We start from the raw sequence: 24,132 nt of genomic DNA on the forward strand, positions 1-24,132 counted from the left end.
AATAAGGGAACATTTTCTAAGGAAGTTAACATGGGCACTATTAAGATAAAAATTAGGAAATAAATTTGGATTTATTTAAATTATATTATATTATATATTTATATTTAAAATATAATCCAATAGTCATTCATACATGATTTTTTAAAAATTTAATAGCAATTTTATTATTGAATATTGAAACCATAAATTCGGAGAAGTATAAAAAATCATATCATTGGTAACGCCATCATTTATAACTTCTGCGATTCTCCCTTATGGTTGTTAACATAAGAAATGCCTTCACAATTGATGGAAAAAAAACTCTTCAAAGCAGACACTTTAGAAACGACTTGTGTTTTACGAAATTTCAAGAATATTTGAATTAGATATTAAGAAAGGGATGACGTCAATTCACATTGCATCACAGTCATGTCGTAAACATCAAAGCGCAAATCGTCAAACATCTAACTGGACTTCATCTAATTGAAATATCATGCTACAAACAAAAAGATGAGCAATGGATTCTAAGAAGGTTCTAGTTACCAAATATTCAAATGCACTTCATCTACTTCTCTATTCCATGCAATTCCACAAACAGCTTATCCAAGACAAGCAATGGATTCTAAGAAGGTTCTAGTTACCAAATATCCAAATGTACTTCATCTGCTTCTCTATTTCATGTAATCCCATAAACCTTATCCAAGACGAGCAATGGATTCTAAGAAGGTTCTAGTTACCAAATATCCAAATGTACTTCATCTGCTTCTCTATTCCATGTAATTCCACAAACAGCTTATCCAAGATGAGCAATGATTTTCAAAAACGCTCTTCCAACATTTAATAGCAGTTCATTTAATACTAAACTCGATGTATTATCACAAGCCGAACATTCAAGAAGTAGCAATGGGTTCTTACTGCACTTTATCTGACTACACTATCATCTAACTGCACTTTATCTTATACTATGTTGAGATGTAATGCTACGCATAAGGAATGGTGGATGAATAGCGGTTACAAAATTAAATTGGCGCGACGCATTTATTATATGTTCCATAAGTATTAATTAATTCCATTATGGATCCCTACGTTAAATGGCAATAAAAATACTAATAAAAATATCATAACATTTATGACAGAAACGATATTGAAGCAAACATATTAAAGTATTGAAATATGTTCGAGTTAAATTTTGAAATATGAATTTATTTTGTGCATAATTAATTGAATCTAGGAAAAAAGAAGCACATCAGTTCCGTTTTTATTTAACAACTGACCATAATACCCTCATGGAAGATACAAGAACCAAAGAACCAATTTGTGTGAACATATCTAACACATGTTCAATACTGTGAGTACCTGTTGGGGTGTCATGGAAGTTAGAAAAGGGCATGCCGGATTAGATGTCATATGAATATAGCTCAAAATTACTGTCTGTTCCGAAATAACCCTCATTTAACTTCAAAATAAGAATTTAATATCTCATTTCCTTTTACAATTAGTTCTTTTTTTCTTATGAAAAAATTAATTATCTCACTGAAAACTAAACTTGATATTGCCAAGCCATTCAGACAAATAAAATGACTAAGGAACCGCAACTTGCTTCCGACAAATGTTTACTCTAAAATTGAAATAAGCTCTTTAATATTTTGCAATCCCCGTTCTCCTCAACACCAGTGCAGTGCCTATAGCATCCATACACCCCATCTCTTCGCCACTGCCACAATATTTTGTATACCAACGAAATTTTCCTACAAATAGAAAATCTTAGCCATTCAATAAACGAAAGAAATGTTTCCTTCTGACAAACATTTTAATATTTTGTCACCCTCGTTCTCCTCAACACCACTGCCTGTTGCATCCATACCCATCTCTACACCAATGTCAAAATATTTTGTACACCAAATGAATTTTCCTGCGAATATAAAATATCAACCCTTCAATAAAAGACAGAAATGTTTCATTCTATCAAAAATCATCAAGAACGGCAGTGAAATCCTTTAAAGAGAAAAACAGTTTGAAATAGCATCCACTTTCTTTTATTGGAAACCGGAAATGACGATGGTGTACGCTTTTATGGGCAGGATGTTCATTCTGTGCGAGTTATAACAATGTAAGCTATACGTATGAAAAGAAATGAAAACAAAGTAACAGTTTTATTTGCTTTTGTTGTGGAGAGGAGGCATATATACAAGTACAAAAGTACATCCCCAAAAATAGAATAATGCAATGTGAAGGTCGTCACGTACTTGCGCTTGTAAACGAAATAAAAATCCTTTTTCCTTTCTTTCTTTCTATACTTTAGCTCCATATATTTTAGAACGTCAGTCCAAATTTATTTCAAGGTTTACGAACATGTTTGTTTCCATGCACGTTTATTGGCATTTTTACTCATTTACGTTTATTTCAAGATATTTATTACAAAAAGGGTTCGTAATATTAAGATTATGGAAATTGGGATTTTCCCAGCATTCTTATGGCCTTTTAACTATGGTACATTAATTTAGCAAGAAAATATTATCATTTGCGTTAAACTAAATTAAAAAGCGCAGGAATTTTAAGAATGTGCTAATAATTTAATATTTTCAAAGAAAAAATTAAAAATATTAATAAGTTTTATATGTTATATTTATAGTGAGTGTGTTGCGACTTTCTACTGAACAGCCTGGTTTTTAAATACAATATTTTTAATCTGCACAAACACAGCTACACCTCAAAATTTACAAAAAAAACAAAAACAAGTAAGTTAAAATAAATAGTATGGTGGAGGGATTCCACCGTTTCCAATCGAAAGCATTCGGTGTTAGCGCAAGGGTTGCGCATAGAAAAAAACCCGACCTCAGGATGCAGGTCTCCCGTTGAACTGCTTGTCTGTAAACGCCACAAGGGGCTTCTGTAAAACGCCACAAGGGTGCGCTCTGTGCTCAAGGGGAAAAAGAGGTGCTACATATTTAATTTTTGTGATATGTCATGGATTAATGTCACAGTTTTAATCCTTTTTTTTTATGTTTTTCAATTATCAGAGGTATAGAGTGAAGAAAACTATAGTGCTGTAACCAAGGAGAGACACAAACAGCAGGAAACCTCTCTAATTAATTATTACTTAAAGTTAATTTGAAGCTATCAATAAAAAATTTTCTATATTATAGAAAAACGTTAAAAACGGGAATGTAAATAAATGCTAGATATATGAATTTTCAATGATCTGCTAAATGGAACATGCTGATCAAATAGCTTATGCGCAGTTAAATCATAGAGGGTGGAATAAATTAATGTTCGCTGATGCATGCCAATTGCGCTATAGTAATTTATAGTGTGACTAGAAAAAAAACGGCCGAAAAGTAAAATGAAACAAACAAACAAAAACCCGGTTGAATATATATGTTTTATTCCAATTACGGAAAGAAAGATATATCTTCTAAATTAGTATTGTTTATTTCCAAAGTTAGAAAGCTTTATATACAGTGGTTTCCGAGATATTACAGCTCCCTATTGGGACGCTTATTTCTGGACACTTTGTAATTTCGAAATCAACCGCAATTCGTACAAAATATCGTCTCAATACAATTTTTAAAAAAGGCTATATTTTTGTTTGACGTACACACATATTTTGATCATATGACTGTACAGTATTGCGTCAATCAATTCCAATAAAAGTACATGTAAAGAATATTTTGAATATTTTTTGAAAAGTTGTGGTAAAATATTGATTTTTGAACAAAGCTTTTTCAAAAATATATCTGAATTCTAACACATATTCGATATCCATCAAATGAATATTATAATTGAAATTCATCATAATTATTAAAAACGGCTCTCTGAAGAGATTATTTTGCGAAGAAGCAATAGTGTAAATAAAAAAAAGGATTAACTTTTTCAGCATTATTTATTCTAAATAATAAAGCAACTAATGCGTTACATCTTTATTGTCGGAATAGTCTAAAACTGCTGCTGATAACTACTCTAATGATAACTTAAAGGCTTAATAAAATTTATTGACAAAGGAAAAAATAGAAATGACTTTAATAAAGGTAGTTAATTCCATTTTATTTAAAGATTTAATCAAAGTTATACAATATTACAATTAAAATTGGAATCATTACTCGATTAAAAACAATATAGGAAAAAGGAAAGAAAACAAAAACATTAGAATTCTAAAGACGAGAAAATTCCTTTCAGGAAAGGCATAGTTTTTGAAAAAGATTTTGTGCCTTCTTAAGATATTGTCAAAAAGGAACGAAAACTACTCATATCGACATTCCAGTCTTCTCTTGTTATTGAAGAAAACGTCTTTTTAAACAATGATTGCATTTTTTTGGACGCGTTCTTCAACACTGACTAGTTTCTGAAAAGCGTGGTATCTTCAACAAAAATGTTATAGGTTCTGTCAGTTATCTTATCGAAGTGACAACTGGCTAGGATTTATGGGTACAGTTTAGATTTTATGGGATCACTTAGCACTTCTTTCACAATCGAATGAATTAGAAAGTGCCATTGGAATCCTCTTAAGATAAAAAAAAAAAAAAAAAAACCTCAAAAGCTACAAACATTTCTTCCATATTGAAAATGTAAGCTTATTTCTTCTTAAAGCAGCGGGTGTGATCTCCACCAAAACTTCTCATATTCTCTAATAAAAATGATACCCCCTTCCAAAACAACAACAACAAAAATTGTGGATATTGGGAAAGGCCGCAAATGCATTGCATGGCATTGGCGAATAAGATTGGAAATATAGATCTTTAGCTTAAATATGGCATTTTTACCGAATCTTCTATGCGGTATTTGGCAATCGAATTTTTTTTTTTTTTTTTTTTGCGATTAATTCAAGACAAGGCAAAATCGAATATGCATTTTGGATAATTTTTTCCACCGATTGAAGCCAAAATTTGATAAAGGATTACAATTGTAGGCACAAGATCGTACGCCAAATTTCATTTATTTAACTTATTGCTTTTTTGAGTTATTGCATTCACTTGCTTGAAAAAAGATAGATCGATAGGCGATCAGTCCCTTGATGGATTTCATTTAAATTTGATAAGGAATTATATCTTATGTAATCATTTTTATTAAATGCTACTCTTATGTATCCATTTTTATTAAATGCTACTCCTATGTATCCATTTTTATTAAATGCTACTCTTATGTATCCATTTTTATTAAATGCTTCTCTTATGTATCCATTTTTATTAAATGCTACTCTTATGTATCCATTTTTATTAAATGCTACTCTTATGTATCCATTTTTATTAAATGCTACTCTTATGTATCCATTTTTATTAAATGCTACTCTTATGTATCCATTGTTATATATCTAGCTCATTACGTTTTGTAATTATCGAATTCATTTGTTCTCAAATAGTTGGATAGAAAAGTCCTCTGAGTGGATTTCATTCGAAATTTCACTAAAAATAATACTTATTTTTTATTATTTATTTTTTGAAAATAAGTTGAATAAACTCAATATTTTTAAAATTATTTAGAGTAAAATATTTTTAAAAATAATTTGGAAAAATTCATTTTTTCATTAAAAAAATTTGTAAATTTGTGAGAAAAAAAATGAAGATACAAGATAGAAGCATATGCGATTTAATGGAATAAAATCCTGTTGATAGATCATTCTTTGTAAAAAGTAATGAATTAATAGATATGGAAACCCGTAGGGAAAGAATCCCAGATATAAATATGAGAAGCTTTCAATCAAGTAGTTGATGCTCTTTTTTTCTGGCATAGTAATGTTGCATGGTCACTCCAGTGACGATACGGAATTCTACATGAAGAGTTGTACTATGGGGTAATGGTTATTAGTATTCAACCTTAGTTCTCACATCCGAATTCTCATAATTATGATCATTCAGTTGCTCCGAATACGTAGGCGGGGCAGGGGTAGCTCCTTCTTAATAATAAGTTTAGAAAGGAAAACTATTACTTGAAAAGTATGCACCGCCAATTCAATTGTTTAGCATCCTTATAACATACAATATATTAATCTATTGTTAAATAATTAAGACTAATTATTAAGCAGATGGAGGAAGATTTAAGACAGTTTTACAGTCAAATGATAATTGTTAAAATTATACAGAGAGCTATTGTAATTACAAGCTGGTTAAAAAGCATCCACAGATCTAACTATAATGTCCTTGATTTCTTAAAATGCCATTTCAAAAGTTAAAAGTTGCTTCAAAGATTTAAAATATTTTTGTGCATTCGCTTTCCAATTTAACTTTGTGCCTGCTCCTAAATTTCCCCGCACGTGCACTGGTGAAATTCTTAAGGAACTGATATAAATCTCCAAAAGCATTTTCTTAAATAAGTTTACATTTTAAAATTCTTCAAGCATCAGGAATTTCAAATTCCATATAAAAGTTTACAAATCTGTTGCAAAGATCTTAAGAGAATAAAATTCCCCTTTCAATAGTAAAATCAGGGAGTTTCTTTTTTCTTTTTCTTTTCCTTCAGGATGTCGAGGACAACCAGCGGTCATCAAAGATCTTCAAGACGGGAAACCATGCGGAAAACACAATGAAAAGCAGCAAAGAATCAAGAAGAAAAAAAGTAAATAAACTTTGATTCAAGATGAAGAAAGCGGGTTTATTTCAAGGTTTTGAAGCACGGTTTATTTTACACAAGCATCCCATTTTCCCACCTCCCCACTATTAAATTTCTTTATTAAGGCGCCTGTCAAGGAGCTGGATTTGTATTCCGTTTTTTTTTACAAGTTCCCGCTAATGACTTGAGCGAGGATGAGAGCGAGAGTAGGCTCCGAAGAAGGTACTACAACTACACCCACGCATTGATTCTTAAAGAGAAAACGAAACAAAAGCAGGATTATATCTCTCCCTCTATTTTCAAGGCTCAATTACTTCTGTACAGGAACAAACACCCCAAGATCCACCTTAAGAAAGGAAAGATAAGAAAATAACAGAAAAGAAAAAGAAAACTTTTTCTTCGACAATAGACAAAAGATTTGCTATTTGAAGAAACTTTACCCAACACCCTGGCAATTATCTTATTTAATAGCTTCCGAGAAAATCTGCGTTGGAAATTCTTATTGAATAAGTCTCTGATATAGAAATAGCTCTTTTTTGGATTCTTATACTTGCGTTCTTTTAGAATGCATTGAATTTTCAGAGATCCAGATATATAGCTCCAAGAAAACAGACAAAAGAGAAATCATTGCTTAATTATGAAAAAAAAAATTCATTAAATAACGTTATTTGTGTAAATTTTCTTTTATTATTGATTATTTTTGATAACTAGTCAAAAAATATTTATATCAAAACTGTCTTGCTTCTAAAATCCTATATGATCCTCTGTGGAATTCGGACAATTTAAGAAAACTTGATTCAAAGTGACAAAAATAATAAAAGAAGTGGAAAAGTTTTTATCTAAGTAAAAGGACAAAAAAAAAATCCTGTAATTAATATCCTATATTTGTAATAGCCTCAAACTAAGTAAAATTTATTGCAGTTAAAAAAAGATTCTCACATTATGAAACGAGAAACGAAGTTCTGTCAATATAATAAATACAACTGAAAAAAAAAAAAAGATAAATAATTAGTTTAAAATATCTTTCAGAATAGTCCCATGTTAAAATTCTTGTAAATTCTAAGTAAAATTTATTGCAGTTAAAAAAAGATTCTCGCATTATGAAACGAGAAACGAAGTTCTGTCAATATAATAAATAAAACTGAAAAAAAAAGATAAATAATTGGTTTAAAATATCTTTCAAAATAGTCCCATGTTAAAATTCTTGTAAATTCTAAGTAAAATTTATTGCAGTTAAAAAAAGATTCTCGCATTATGAAACGAGAAACGAAGTTCTGTCAATATAATAAATACAACTGAAAAAAAAAGATAAATAATTGGTTTAAAATATCTTTCAAAATAGTCCCATGTTAAAATTCTTGTAAATTCTAAGTAAAATTTATTGCAGTTAAAAAAAGATTCTCGCATTATGAAACGAGAAACGAAGTTCTGTCAATATAATAAATACAACTGAAAAAAAAAGATAAATAATTGGTTTAAAATATCTTTCAAAATAGTCCCATGTTAAAATTCTTGTAAATTCTAAGTAAAATTTATTGCAGTTAAAAAAAGATTCTCGCATTATGAAACGAGAAACGAAGTTCTGTCAATATAATAAATACAACTGAAAAAAAAGATAAATAATTGTTTTAAAATATCTTTCAAAATAGTCCCATGTTAAAATTCTTGTAAATTCTAAGTAAAATTTATTGCAGTTAAAAAAAGATTCTCGCATTATGAAACGAGAAACGAAGTTCTGTCAATATAATAAATACAACTGAAAAAAAAGATAAATAATTGTTTTAAAATATCTTTCAAAATAGTCCCATGTTAAAATTCTTGTAAATTCTAAGTAAAATTTATTGCAGTTAAAAAAAGATTCTCGCATTATGAAACGAGAAACGAAGTTCTGTCAATATAATAAATGCAACTGAAAAAAAAAAAAAAGATAAATAATTGGTTTAAAATATCTTTCAAAATAGTCCCATGTTAAAATTCTTGTGGAAAATAGAAGTAAAAATTTATTGAAGGAAAAAAAAAACCCGAAAATTATAAATAAAAGTTTCGAAATTATAAGAAAAGCATTGAAAAATAAATTAAAAATAAGTAACTTTTAAAAGATTCGGAATATTTTTAAAAAAATGATTGAATATTCCGAATCCCACCTCTAAAGAACTACAATAGATTATCTAAAAAGTATTTGTGCCTATAAAAACAAGAACCCTGGCTTCTCGTCAATGACGTGCCTTTTGCCTATAAAAACACTATTGGTGTCAGCAATTTATGATTATAACCCAAATTTGATTGCCTGTTTGGTTTAGATAATACATACTATGCTTTGCCTTAAATAATAATTTTGGAAAATGATAGAGATGCTCTGGGCTGAATAACAGTTCATTAAAAACAATATTTTAGCATCATATATACCATTGTAGTATTATTCTTTTCAATACATACTACACTAATAGAAAATTTTGCTTCTAAATAAAATATTGTTGTTGACTGATATCAGAAAACCTAAAGGACATATGATTTTTAAAAAAGCAAGATGTTATACATATGCTGAGCACCATAAACATTGCCTACGAGCTTCTTAAAAAATGTGACCACGTGTAGTTAAAATCTGTAAGTCCTACGAATTGCATACGCAACAAAACTAGCTGGAGTGGTCGCCCCAAAACTTTCTCGCATACTCATAAATATTTCATGCCAGAGAACGCTTTGCATACAATAGTTACAAAATATTAACTTTTGGCGTGAATTTAGCATTTTTACTGAATCTATCGCGCCAATCTTGGCGATTAATTCCTGCGATGAAGTTAATAGTATCCGAAAATCAAATTTGTGCTTTAAACACGTTTTTCCAAACCGATTACAACAAAGATTTTACACAAAACTACATTTGTGGTCATAAAATCCTAGGCCAAATTTGATGTATTTAATTCGTTGCGTTTTTGTATTATCGCATTTACATGTTTCTCAAATTACAGACCGACAGACAGTCAAACTTTTGTTGGATGTGGCTCAAAATTAGACAGGTGTCTACTCTATAGATGTTAATTCGTCGTACCGAATATTATTGATTTAGCTCACTTCCTTTTATAGTGACCGTTTTAAATTATATTCGAACAGCCGCACAGACGGACTTCCTTTGAACAGATTTTTCTCAACATTTGATAGAAAACTAAAATTTGTTGTAAAGAGCGTATATCAAATCAAGTCTAGCTCAAAGCGTTTTTGAATTATATTTGTCAGAAACAGACGAACATTTTACAAAAAATGTTGTACAAATGTTTTACACAAAACTACACTTCCTAGATCTACACTTCCTTTAAACAAAACCCTAGACCAAATTTGATGTATTTAATTCGTTGCGTTTTTGTATTATCGCATATACATGTTTCTCAAATTACAGACCGACAGACAGTCAAACTTTTGTTGGATGTGGCGCAAAATTAGACAGGTGTCTACTCTATAGATGTTAATTCGTCGTACCGAATATTATTGATTTAGCTCACTTCCTTTTATAGTGACCGTTTTAAATTATATTCGATAGCTCAACATTTGATAGAAAACTAAAATATGTTGTAAAGAGCGTGTATCAAATCTCAACTGTATAGCTCAAAGCGTTTTTGAATTATATTTGTCAAAGACAGACGGACATTTTCAAAAAAAAAAAAAAATGTATTTTTCGAACTCGAAAAACGAAAAGTCATTCGTCAAAATCTCGAGTTCGAATTTTTTAACGATTACTGTACTTTCTCTATACTACATATACGAGAAAGTAATAAAAACGCATACATACTGAAAGCTATTGAAATGGCAGACTAAGCTGAAAGACAAAAAGAAAAAAGAACGACTTCTTTCCTTTTTTGACTAGAGACAAAGGCTTTGGTGTCTGAAGAAACTTCACTCTACTCCAGCAATTAACGTTTCAATAAACTTCTGAGAAAAACCCTTGTTGGAAATTTTATTTAAAATAACTATCATCAACAATAACGAATTCATTCGATATAAATAATAAAAAATTCCGCAAAAAAAAAAAAAGTCGGAAAGATCTTATTTTTAGAACTATCATCAACCTGAACGCATGAGCCACCTTCGTGATTCTCAGCCTTCCTCGAAGGTCGCCGGCAAGAATGCATTATGGGCAAGACCCCAAACGTGATATATTGCGGGAAAAAATAATGACAATGCTGGTAAGTAATAAGCACAACAATAATATTGTCATCGGATGGGCATGAACGGTGAGTTCCAGGAAAAATGAATGTTTGCTGGTCGGGACGAAAGCCGCGAGTGGTTGTAGTTCCCAGTGCGACTTTGCACAAACACAGGTGCACGCACCAGGTACGTATAACAAATGACGAATGGAATCTTAAGTGTTTCTTCAAAACAAATAGATTGCTCAAGTCGTTTCTTCGTAAGTTCAGGGAAGGTGCGTGATGTCTGTCCCAACATATACACGTCAAAGGGGAGATAAAACAATCAAGCTTTTAAGGGCTGAGAGGGATGCGCAAGGTGTCAATTCTTTCAGGGAAGAAATTATTCGAGATTCTTGCTTGTTACCTTTCGATGAAGGAATCCAGATTTGCATTATCTTCTTGCCTTAGATATTCGGTTGAGTGCTAGAGTCTATGCACTTTTGTATAATCTAAATGCCAAAGTGGACCTGTGGGGACCTCAAATATTTAAATATATAGTATTCTATGATAATAGAAATCACTAAAATTTGCGAGTTATTTGGGAAATGTTAAATTAATTTTGAAGTTGCAATAAAAATTTCGAACAAAAGAATTCAGCTTTGTGCTGCCTATTCTCACACGAAATATGCAAATTCACTTATAAGTTACATAATGTTTCTAGAGTAAGAGTTGATAGACGCCAAGTGAAACTGTCGAAAATATAATCCCCATGTAAAATATAATTCACATTGTTAAAAATTAGCTTCAAAGAATCTATATTTATTATTCTTCATAAAGAAATTTTATCTGTAGAATGAAATTTTTTTTAAAGTTCCTATTGTAAAGTTCCTAAATACATACTGTACCATTCACGACAATATTGATGTTGGAATTTTTTTTTCGTATATTTTCCAACAAGATTTTTTTTGACTGCAATCAAAAATAGAATATGGACCAATTTTATCATTTTTCTATGTATTGGTACATATATCTTAAAATTATTATATATGAATTATTCCACGTGCTTCAATTGGATATGTGACAGAAAAAAGTTATGTCAGATTTGTGGTAAATAACATCATAAATGTTTAAAAACACCATTAATATATACAAAATACAATCAAAAACAAATTGATATTCTTATCTTACATATCATATATTCATGAAAATCATCGATTAATTGCTAAAATTGAAATATGATATGGCCTTTCAATAACCTGTTTTAAATATAAAGAAAATTAACAAAAAGTAAAAGAGCAATATACTTTTTACATATGTTAATGAAGCTATTAAACAATATCTCGCCATTTTTTATCAATCGCAGAAAACTTGACATATTTGATACTATATTTGTAATAAAAAACTAGAAATGACAAAACCTTAGATAAAACCTTTTCTTCAGCAAAAAAAAAAAAAAAAAGCTCTAAAGCAATTTCAATTTGAATATCATGAATTTACAATAGGAATAGAGTTATTTTTAGAAGCTAGACCAAATTATAGAAACAAAAAATTTACAGATCATATGTAACGATAACATTGTTTAAAAGATTGAATAGCGTCTATTCTAAGCTTTTAAACATTTTAATATGACAATGAATTGTTTTAAAAACACTGTGGTTTCAGTTTTAGTTACAGTAAAAGAACATGATAGTTCTAATTAAAACTTCCATGAATGCAGTTTCATGGCTAAATGCCAGAAACAAAAATACAAGTATTTTTTTTAATTTGAAAAATTTTTTACAAAGAAAATTTTTTTACAGTTTTACAAAGTTCAGTACATACGTGTCAAGATTTCTTTGTTAATTTTCAAAGATAATTCGCCATTCAGTTTTTGCATGTTTCAAAAATTCAGGTTGATAGAGAACATAGCAGCATTTCTAATATTGCAAAACACGAAATTGTTTTAATATATTAATTTCACTTCAATTTAAACTTCTTTTAAATCCAAATAGAATTCTATTTCGAAGTATATGTGCTTATTGAAAATAAAATGTTTAATCATCTCATTGAATCAACAAACAGTTGATTCATTAGTCAAACATAATTAATTTTTATCGTTTTCATGCAGTTAACAATTTTTTTTATCTGAAATAATTCTACCAGAATAAATACCCAAAAAATTCCAAACAAAACTCTGAATTATTTTTTTAACTGATGAATTCGAATGATGATTATCAATTAAATTTCGCAACGGAAATATATTTTATTTTAAATGATCCTATAAATACAAAATATTAAATACTCAAAAATCAATAAAACTTTTATAAATTACAACTTCTTTAAAAAACATTTATTTATTGAATATAATATTTATTGCATATAATATATTTCTGTTACCACACACAGCCTAAATCACAAAATATTACACTTGAAGATCATCAAAAATAAAATTTAACTTGTCTCCTCCAGAAGGAAAAATAAATATATCAAAAAAAATAATTTTAATAATTTTTTCAAATAAAATTGTTTACGTATTATAATTTTCCAACATACTTATTGCAAAACTTATATAAATTCCACTCAATATTCAGTGTTAAATAAAATTTTCAAACCAAAAACAATATTCAGATTTTTTATCTAAAAAGTGAATTTTTTTTTCTTTCACTAGGTACCGGAAATTAAAGTAGCTAGTGTTACAAGAAACTTCGATGATCCATACCAAATGTGGGAAGAATAACATTGTTTTTGAAAAAAAATAAAAAATATGTGGAATCCTCCCTGTTCCACTCTGCAGGATATTTCCGTTACACCTAGTTAAGCCATACGAAGACAGTTGCAGTTAAAGTATATTTCCTCTAATTAAATCCTTTCTCCAAAACTCGCCGGTTGATTGTTAATTAATGCCGAAACTTTGTAACAGATTTTATGAGCGTTGACTTAATGAAATGGCAAAAAGATAAAACAAAAAAGTGGTGAACATCAAAATTTAAAAGTTTATTCTGTTGATCTGTTTGATTTTAATTAATTCTTCAGTAATAAGTTATTTGAATATTTATAGAAGAATTAAGAATTCGTCCGAACTACTAAAAAAAGTACATAGCATAAATAAAAATGTGTAATATAGAAGTTCATTAAGGTAATCATCGTAATTCTTATTAATGTTCGCATTATATTAAAATAGATTTTAGACAGTTGCTTATCTTTATTTTGTTTTGTTTTTTATAATATAACGATTTGATAAATACAATATGGGTATGTATAATTATAAGTTTTAAAATGATTTCGTCAAATTGTTCAGACTTATTCGAGAACACTTTGAATTCTTTGATTTTTATAGTTTACAATTAAGAAATGTGGAGGAAGACAATATAGCATTCCTTTTATAACACATTTGTCTGAAATATTTTCAAATAATCTATTTAAGGCTAAGGAATGTTGAAAAACTAATTAATACATTGAAAAAAATCTTTATTTCGCCTTCTCTTATTTCTCTTAACACCATTTTTTAAGTGCCGTAGTTGGACAACAATTGTCACTAGTTTTTATAACATTGATTAGTTTGTAGTTAACTACTAACGTAACAATAAACAATACTAACAATAAACGTAAGAGCAACGAAATTATTTCTATTGCTATTTTATTTAAATTTATTCTTCTCAAATATTCAAAATAACGCAATCCTATATTTTCTAATACTACTCCGACATATTGCTAAAAGAAATATACAGAAAAAGAAAAAAAATTACCGCAGTTTCAAAAATAAAATTGTCGGAAATTAGACGACAAGTTATTTGCAACTTATACTTCAGAAACTGTCACTACTTTCAACTGACCAAAGTTTGTATATTATTATTTAATTCTAATTTGACTGAAACTATGAAATATTAGCTGTTGTAAATAAATCTGTATTGTTTTTCAAGAGTAAAGAATGTTTTTAAAAATATAATCAATTTAATCCTAAACTTTCAACGCATTTACAATTATAGTTGAAAATATGTCTCAAGTTCATAATTTAGTTCGTTTTAGGGTTTCTTTCCTAGTTTCGAGAGATAACAGAAATCGTAAAACTTAAAATAGTTTTTAGAAGAAAATGTTTTCTATGTCCTATTATCAACTACACAATTGTTCAACATTTCAAAAATAAAAATATAAGTCGATAAATTTGATTTATAGATACTCATACTTTTGATAAATATTGAAAAAGAAAAAAAAACATGAGTAAAAGATATTTAAAGTGGCATTCAAACTATACAATAAATACAAATTCTAACAAAATTAAATATAATGCAGATTTCATGCATAGAAATAATATGTATACATAGATTTGAAATTCCTAGATTTTATTCAAATAAAATAGAATATATTTGTATGAAAAATATCAAGTACATTGTATTCAATTTAGGAATTTTTAATTTAGAAATTTATATTTCGTTTGGTTTCAAATAAATGTTTAGTTATGAATAAGAAATGAAAATAGCTCCGGGAATATCATAATAGTTATAAAAATGAAATGAGCAAAAGGTTTTATAGACAATTTTTTAAGTAGATATATACCAACTCAATAATTACTCTACATTTATAATATATATAACATAAATTCTAAACATATCGATTTGTAATATATATTTATGTATTTGCAAATATTTTTTTCATTAATTCGTATAAAACGAATACAATAGATAAGAAAATACTTTTTTTAGAGAAAAAAGAAGCTGTTTTGCTGCTTTTCAGAAAGTAATAATCCATTCAATAGAAGAAAAAGTTGTCTAAATATTTAGCCGAAAACGTTATAAAAACATATAATTAAACCAAAATGTCTGTAAATGTGAAGTAAGAAATTACAAAAATAAAAAAATATATATCTAAATACGAATAAAAAGAATTTAAAAAATAAAATAAAATGGCGTACATTGATAATAAAAAATATCGTGCGAACACTTTTATAACTATTATATAAGTATTTCACGTCGTAAAACATGAATAACCTTTTTATTATGCAGTAAATGTATTTACAAGAAAGAGCAAATAAAAATTCTTAAATCACAGATCTTTTTTTTTTCTGTTATTGTAAGTAAAATAATTGTTCCAACAGAAATAAGTTTCCATTTAAATTAACGAAACCGAAATTTTTTTTATGAAAAACATTTAAAGCAAGAAAAATAATTCGTAAGAATATGTATGCAACATATAGAATAATTTTGCTTGTTAAAATTAAGTGCTTGCGTAACGCAGAACATTTTTCAGTCAAATTCATACAATATTGAAATATGCGTATTTAAAATTTTAAACACCATCAGTAATATTTGGAAATGTTGCAAATTCTATTTCCGAGATAATTAAATAGAATGTTTGTAAAAAATGGAACTAAGACTCTGCGAATTAACAACAATTTTAAGTTCTTTATTTTCACACTATTATTATAAACAAAACAAAAGTTATTATAGTCAAAACAATTTAAATTCTTACCTTTATTTGAAAAAGACTAAAGCTTCTTTTTGGCTTGCTGCGCTGCTTGCATGCTAAGCACAAAGCTTTGGCCATGTCCAAAACATTGGACATCCCAGGATTTCCGAAATCAACAGAACCTGACCGCCGCAGCTTAGTCATATTGCCACTTCTTTTGGCTACGGAATTCGCCAGTTTTATAGTCAAATTAATTCTTTTTTCACCAAAAAAAGTTATAATCCAAAGGAAATTGTTTTATTCAAAATGCAAAATGCTGCCATCTTTGTTTCATGTAACATTATCATATTCAAATCGATCCATCATTTTTTTCATTCAGTAATATTTAAATATTTTTATGCTATTAATTGAAAATTTAAATCATGATTAGTGCATTACTTTAATTTGAGTAAAATCTTTTCTTTGAATATTCTACTAAATTTCGAAGCACAAATTTTAATTTTGAATTATATATTTAACAAAAATATCAATACGATATTAATGAAAATAATAAAAATTCAAGATATAATTATATCTTTAAAACACAAAATAGTTCAGTCAATCAAAATATTGAAATAGAAAGAATATTAAAATTTATCTTCATCAAACAGAGAAAAAAAAACTAAAAGTCTTTTTTCATCGTACATATAGATCGTCTGCAAGTAAAATAAATATCATTCAAAAATTAAAAGAAGTAATAAAATTCTGTCAGTAAAAAATACAAAATAATTTTATCAATGCATTCTAACAAAATAAGTTTTTTTTTTTAAATACAGTTATCTTAAATTACAGTGTTTATTTATCGTTTGCTCCTAAAATTTAATGAGTTCTACGAAAACATATATCACGACATTCGATTAATAGATTCCAGTTTTAATTTTCATTAATTAAAATTATTCAGAAGCAAAATTATCCGAAGAAATGGAATTATTATGCACAGCAATAATCGTAATCCAACGTTCACTCACAACGCATAAGAACTAAATGAAAACTGAGCGTCGCGGTTGAAAATCGTCTGCCGCTGACGTAACGAGAGAGCGCTGCGTGACGTCACAGCGGTGCCGGCGGTTACGGTTGGTTAGACGGCCATGACGTTCAACCCCGACCTTCTAGTTTGGGGGAAATAAAAGACTCGCTCTTTAGCTTCCGTAGAGTTAGTTGTACTACGACCAATTCCTTTCATTCTAAAACCAGGCCATCATCAATGAAAAAACAGAAAGGCTTAAACGTGATTCTCAATATAACCTTTAAACCCCCAACAGAGCTTGTTCTTTTTACCGAAGAGCTAACCTAGGTAATTAACACGAATATCGACCGTTAAAGAGGTTTGGAATTCTTTTTGCTTCTTTGAGTTTTCGATTTGTTTGTGCACTTTTTTATTCTTCGATCTCATTTTGTAGAATCATTTTTTATTTTTAATTTGTTTCTGCCTGTTCGGTCGAAATGGGATCATATATTCCCCCATGGGCTGTTTAATTATGTATTGGAGCATTCAGCACAGAATTAGTGACTTTTATTTTTATTTGAATATCAATTCTTTTTCGATTATAATTTGTTGTAATAAAATACATCAAACATGAATGTTGAATCTAAATTATTGCATACATCATCTGGAATTCTTTTTTAAAAAAACGAAAATGTAATTTTATTTTTGTTTTATAAAATTAACTAAAAATTGAACATACGATTTACTGAATTTTTAAGTCCAAATCATCCGATTTTGTCTGAAATGATATTGAAGAAGAAAGAAAACTGAATTTTAAAAAAAATGATTACAAGACATATATATATAATTCTTTCAGCATTTAATGTTATATAGCACTAAATGTTTTACAGGATTGCTTAATCTATTGTCTATTCATGGAACTTAAAAAAAAGTTTTGAGGTAATTATTTAAAAATCCTTTTTAATTTTCGAAGTGTTTAAAAGAAGTGTAAAAATAATTTTTGTTTAATTTTCTAGAAACTTTTCCCTGAATAACTGAAGAATACACATATATTTATAATTGCTTAAAGAATTAATTGAAATATTTATCGAATCGTTTAGTGAGTAATTGTGGTGCAAATCCTACTTTTGAAGTTTTTAAAAATAATTGTTTTAATGAATATCCCCGAACGTACTTTTCTATTATATATCTCACGATACCTTATGTATTTATATATATCTGTCGTCTAAACAATAACAGACAAAATTAAATAAATAAAAAAAACATGCTTTATCATTTATTCAGATTGCAAAGATGATATTTATTAAGTGTTTGATATCGTAATTCAATCAAGTGGGAGAAAATATAAAATTTAAAATCAAAATGTCCCAATTTACATTTAAATAATCTTCGGTAATAATAAATTGCATAGATTTATAAAATTTAATTATCACCTTTAGAAATTAATTGTATATATTAACACATATCAACGCATTTATTAATTGCATATATTAACAAATTGAATATATTAACACATATCAACGCATTTATTAATTGCATATATTAACAAATTGAATATATTAACACATATCAACGCATTTATTAATTGCATATATTAACAAATTGAATATATTAACACATTTATTATAACCTTTAGAAATAAAGAATAAAATAATGTTATTAAACTCCTATTCTTAGGAATTTATATATTCAATAGCATTTATATAATATTTACAATATATTTTAATTGCTTTTGTTTTTATTATTTATTATTTTAATTTAAAGGAATGTAAACGAGTTTGAAAACCTGTAGGGAAAAAAGTTTCAGTTTCCAGTATACATGATTCAGTTACATAATTTACATTGATTAGAGGCAATTCTTGTGATAAATATTACTGTGCATGTCTTTCCTTTTATAATCACACGTGCACGCTATCTCTTAATGTACTGTAACGCAATTTTTTTTTTTGAATTCTTTGCACAAATTGTAAGGATTTATAATATTAAATCCATATTTGATATGTATCAAGTGAAACAGAATTGATTTCATTACGACACAAAGGTGAAACAACAAATAATAGCATTCGTTTTAAAAATAAAATAGTCTTTGATTGCCCTAATATACTAATTAAAACATAGATAAAACTACATTAATTCCATGTCATAACAACCTCGTCACTCCAAGTTAAACAAGAGATAACCAATTTCTACATTAACGATTCTTTTCTCAAACATTCTTAATCTTATTAACCCAGATTTTCCCCTTTTATTTCTGCATTCAACTGAAGATTAACAACCCTAACTTGCTCAATACTGATCTGATTATTTTATCTCATCGAAAATCAAGTCATTGGATTGAATTTTATTCAATTTTAATAAATTAATTATAATCCAAAATTCCTTAATTAATGATTTAGTTAATTACATTTTTTATGCTACCAAAAGATTTTTTTCTGCAGCAGAATTATTCATGAATAAGAACGTATTATTCTCTAGAAAATTATTTATTCTGCTCTAACGTAATGTTCTGAAATGTATTTAATTATTGAAGTATTGATTCGGTAAAAATTATTTTTCAACAGCAATAAAATATTCTAAATAATTATAATTTTTCTTTTTTGTTTTCTAATAAGTCACGTAATGTTTATGTAACATGTCAAATAGTTACGCCAATTCAGTTTTAGAAGCCAAAGGATATCTTGCAGAAAAGAAAAAGATACAATGAAAAAAAAAAAGGGGAAAAAAAAACGAAAGACAATGCAAATTTAAATGTTACATGATTTACACAATATCATTTGTCATGCAATCGTGACATAGCGAACTGGCTTTGCATTCAGCATTTTATAAAAAGAAAGAAAGAATTTATATGCCTCTATTTTCTTCATATATATATATATATATATATATATATATATATATATATATATATATATATATATATATATATATATATTAACTTTATTTTTTTATCGTATTGTTCCACTTGGGTGTAAAACATTTTTTCATTAATAAAAGCATATTTATCAATAAATGCGAACCTAGCAGAAAGATAATGCAAAAAAAAATTCTTCAATTTCAACCAGAACACGGAAAGCTGCAATAAAGGAATTAAGACGCTTTAAAAATCGTCCATTGTGCATTTAATTTTTCGCAGACGATATGCAAAGTAGATCACTATTGTACGTGTTCTTTTTTTCAGTTAAAAGTTCCTTGAATACTTTTAACATGCAAGTGGTTATATAGAACAACAAACGTCACAGCTTGACGAGGGAACAGAAAAACTCATTGAATGATTTCCAGCCGCTAGAAACAGTAATGCGGCTATGTTCCTATTGTCGTTAGAATTCTTTTGATGTTTAGAAGAAGAAAATATGCACATAAACAGTGAGTTCGAAGAACAATACTATTAGAGGAAAACAGGACTCCCATTGATAGTTAAAACATTCTAATTGTTAAGAGAAATTTTTATTCTTTTTTAGCTAAACAGTGTTCTCATTAACAAATATTCCGAATTCAAAGACCTAGGAGACAGATGTGACCTATATTGATTAAATAAAAAGAATACTAGCTGCGTTTGCTTTTTACTTTTTTCCTCAACTATTTCTTTTAAAAAGATTTTTTTTTTATAAAAAAGGTATTTTATAGAATTTGTATTTTATATTACAAAGAAATCTATATAACTTATAAAAGATACAAAAATAAAGATGAAATGGTTTAGTAAGATTTAATCTCATTTTTATTTTATATTGATGTGATAAATAATAATAATTAAAATAAGCATTATTATTGGCAGCTTTATAATCTTAAGATAATTTATAATTCTACAAAAAATGTGATTAGATATTTATTTCATGAAAAATTAAGGAAAAAAATGTTCATTAATTATTGATAATTATAGAATATAAATTCCCAATTATATGTTTCACATGATATACAGTGGAACAGAACTTATTCGTAGCTTATGGGTCCTAGATGTTGATTCGAGCTATCCAAAAATTCGAAAGAAGAAAAGCTGCCTTTTAAAAACTAGTACGACAACAAAAAATGGCATTTTTTAAAAACTTAGATAATGAAAATTAAATTTTATTATCTAACTTTTATTATAAATAATATCTAATAAATAAACAATAAGCATTGACATTTTAATAAAAATATTGATAATAATTATTATAGAAATTTAAAAATTAATTTTTGATAAATAAGTATGTATTGTTAATGATCAAGCATTCTGCATTACTTTGAATACAGTAACTGTACAATAAAATTTCACACTTCACTTTAATATGTTCAAAGACTGTTAAGAATACAAGACAAATTTTACCACCATCTTCGTTGAATGCTTTGTCAAACATTAAAGTTTTCGAATGGATTAAAAATCTTAAAAAAATAAGTATAAGATACAAACGTAATTGATGAAAACAATTGCAGAAATAAAAACAATTAAAAATATTTAAATAAATTTTTTTTTCTATAAATAAAATCTATTTTTAAATTTTAATAAAAATATAAAAATAGAAATAAAAACAATTTTTTTTTTATTTCGAATTTGTAACTGTTTTTTTCCTTCCATCTTTGTAGACAAGCTATTTTTTATTCGAATCAAAATAAATTCGAATCGTAGATGGCATTTGGATATTAGTTTAATAGACGGTTCAAAGGAACAAACAGGAAATATCAGATTACTAAAGAATTCTAATTAAAATTGTTCAAATTATTCAAATTCCAATGCATTTGAAAGGTTTAGAGTGGTATTAGTTCTTATTTAGTTAATATTACAATTCTGTATAGTGAAAAGTTTTATTTAACTAACTACTAGTCTTAAATTATTGTTAAAAAAATTACATTCATTATTAGAGAAAAAAATTATATTGCTTTCAAATCATAAAAAAAAAGAAAGTACATAATATTGAGAAGTTAGAAAACCGTGTACAGTATAGAATAATAATATTTCCTAAAAGCAAAAAATAAATACAAAAAATTATAAATTGGGGAGATGTTTTTTACAAAACACATTTAATACCAAAAATCTCTCTCAAATTTATTTTTTCAAGAACTAATGATATGTAAATAGAGTAGAAATAATTGGCTATTAACTAAAGAAAATATTTCGTAAATTAAAAAATTGCTTGCCAAATTTTAAAGCAACTTCATCTGTTATAAGTTTTTATATTAAATCGAATATCATTTAGAAGTATGCCTTTTGAAATTTGTTTTAATATTCTAAAAATTAGTAGAAAATGAGTTATATCGATATTTTTATATTTTAAATGAAAAAAGAAAATAATAATATAAGACACAGAAATACTGCACAATCTGGGTCTAATTTAAGACAGAAAAAAGTTTGTGGTAATGGGTAAATTAACTTGGAATTGCTTTTTTTTTTTTTTTGTTCTGTCAGTACAAAATATTTTTTTCGAACAAAATATAAATAAAATTTCAAGCAATGTAAGAATTTTAAAAGACAAGAGAGTTTATCTAAATATATTATAAGAAAGTCGACAAAAAAAATATTTTCTTTCAAAGTTGTGAAGTAAGAAAGAAAAAATACGAATGAAAAAAGTAATGAGCAATAAAAATAAAAAAAATGTCAACAAGTTTCTGTCTCGGATTTCAGTTTAAAGAACAAAAAAAATCCACGCACGATTTGGAAACAGTCGCACGTGAGGTAGTAGAAATCAAACGATTCATGGATCAACAACCTTTCGAATATTGAATTCGAATTCCGCCGTTTCTGTGTGTAAGGCTTTTTACCCCTTTTTATTTCGGGTTCACGGAACTTGGGATTTTTCAAAGATATTCCGAGGAAAATTATGAGGGGGGTTGTTGGGGGAGGAGAGGAAAATACGTGAAAAGTGGGTGCTTCCGTTGCGGCTTACTTCTGATCACTGGTGCTAGCGTGCAAGCCTCTATTTATTTATATTTTCCTTAAATTGTCTGCTTTGGGTTCGGCCACATATTGTTGTTTTAGAATTTTCTATCCGTGCAGAAAAAAAAAAGAAATGTCATTGAATGAAATGCGGCGTTTTAGATGAAATGCAACTGACCCTGTGATTTTTTGTTGCTGATTTATATTTTGTTGTTTATTTTAATTTTTTTTTGTTTGAAAGGGTTAAAAGCATTTTAAAACGTATAATTTTCAGAGAGATTTTTTTTTTTTTTCCCCTCTGAAATTGGTTTTATTTGTCACGTAGATAGTTTTGAGGGAAACGAACGAAAGTCGGTGAAAAAAAAAATGATTCGCACTTAGCATTACAATAACATCATTTCCTTAGTAGCTCAGTAACCTAACTTTAAAATGTGTTTACAGATTTTAAATTTAAAGAGGGGGAAAAAAACGCTTTTTTTTTTCAATTCGATTTTTGCTTCAAAATTATAGCTTTAGATGTTTTGATGTGGATTCTGATTGCTCTGTATCTGAAAAAAAAAAAAATCGGCACTTTATATTATTGAATAAAAAAGAATTTTAAAAATTTATGCTTTATTGCTTACTTTTTAAAAAGTTTTTTTTAAATATTTAATAATACTATTAATTCTGTGCCCGATTATTTAAAATTCAATAATTATTAATATATAGTTATATTTGTTAATTACTTTTCCGTTTCTTAGCTATTGGAAAAATTTACTTTCAGACTTAATATGCAATACCAAAATATTTAAAGTATCTATTTGTGATAGAAAGTATTAATAAAAAATTATCTTCTGATAGTTTTTGATTTTGTTTCCTAAATTATAAATATTTCTTAAATTTTTTTAAAATTTGCCTAAGATTATTAGTATTATTCACTGAGTTTCGATTTGTAAAATTTTTACTCTTGATCTAAAATATATGAAATGTATTGAAAAAATCTGAATTTATTCTAAAAACTATATAAGGAGACAGTAGAAAAGTTTGTCTACAAAATCAATGTAGAAATATCTAAATCTTTATAATAATCTATTTTAAATATTATTTAGCTCATTATTTTATTACGATATCATCTTCAAAAATATATTTATATCACAATGCTTTAAAAGCTTGTTATGCATAACATTTTTTTCCTTTCTCTTTTTCAGATAATAACAATGGCTGCCAAGCCAAAAGTCATCGAATAAGACAGTATGAATCTCAACAATACAAAAAAGAAATTCATATTGAATTATAAG

General features: G+C 27.3%; 1 protein-coding gene across 4 annotated transcripts in view; it reads right to left on the minus strand.

Annotated features, from left to right (window-relative positions):
- LOC129976302 (rho GTPase-activating protein 45-like) overlaps positions 1-24,132 on the minus strand; it is a 289,876-nt gene that overhangs the window by 163,554 nt on the left and 102,190 nt on the right. For 2 of the 4 annotated variants that reach the window (XM_056089798.1, XM_056089797.1), the window contains exon 1: positions 16,089-16,358. The exons of the other annotated variants lie outside the window; for them this stretch is intronic. In XM_056089798.1, the coding sequence (XP_055945773.1) occupies positions 16,089-16,229 (141 nt within the window). In that variant the 5' untranslated portion in view covers positions 16,230-16,358. Of the gene's footprint in view, positions 1-16,088; positions 16,359-24,132 lie in introns of those variants that run through there. 4 annotated transcript variants of the gene reach the window in all.

Source organism: Argiope bruennichi, chromosome 7, assembly GCF_947563725.1.
Source record: "Argiope bruennichi chromosome 7, qqArgBrue1.1, whole genome shotgun sequence".
Taxonomy (NCBI): domain Eukaryota; kingdom Metazoa; phylum Arthropoda; class Arachnida; order Araneae; family Araneidae; genus Argiope; species Argiope bruennichi.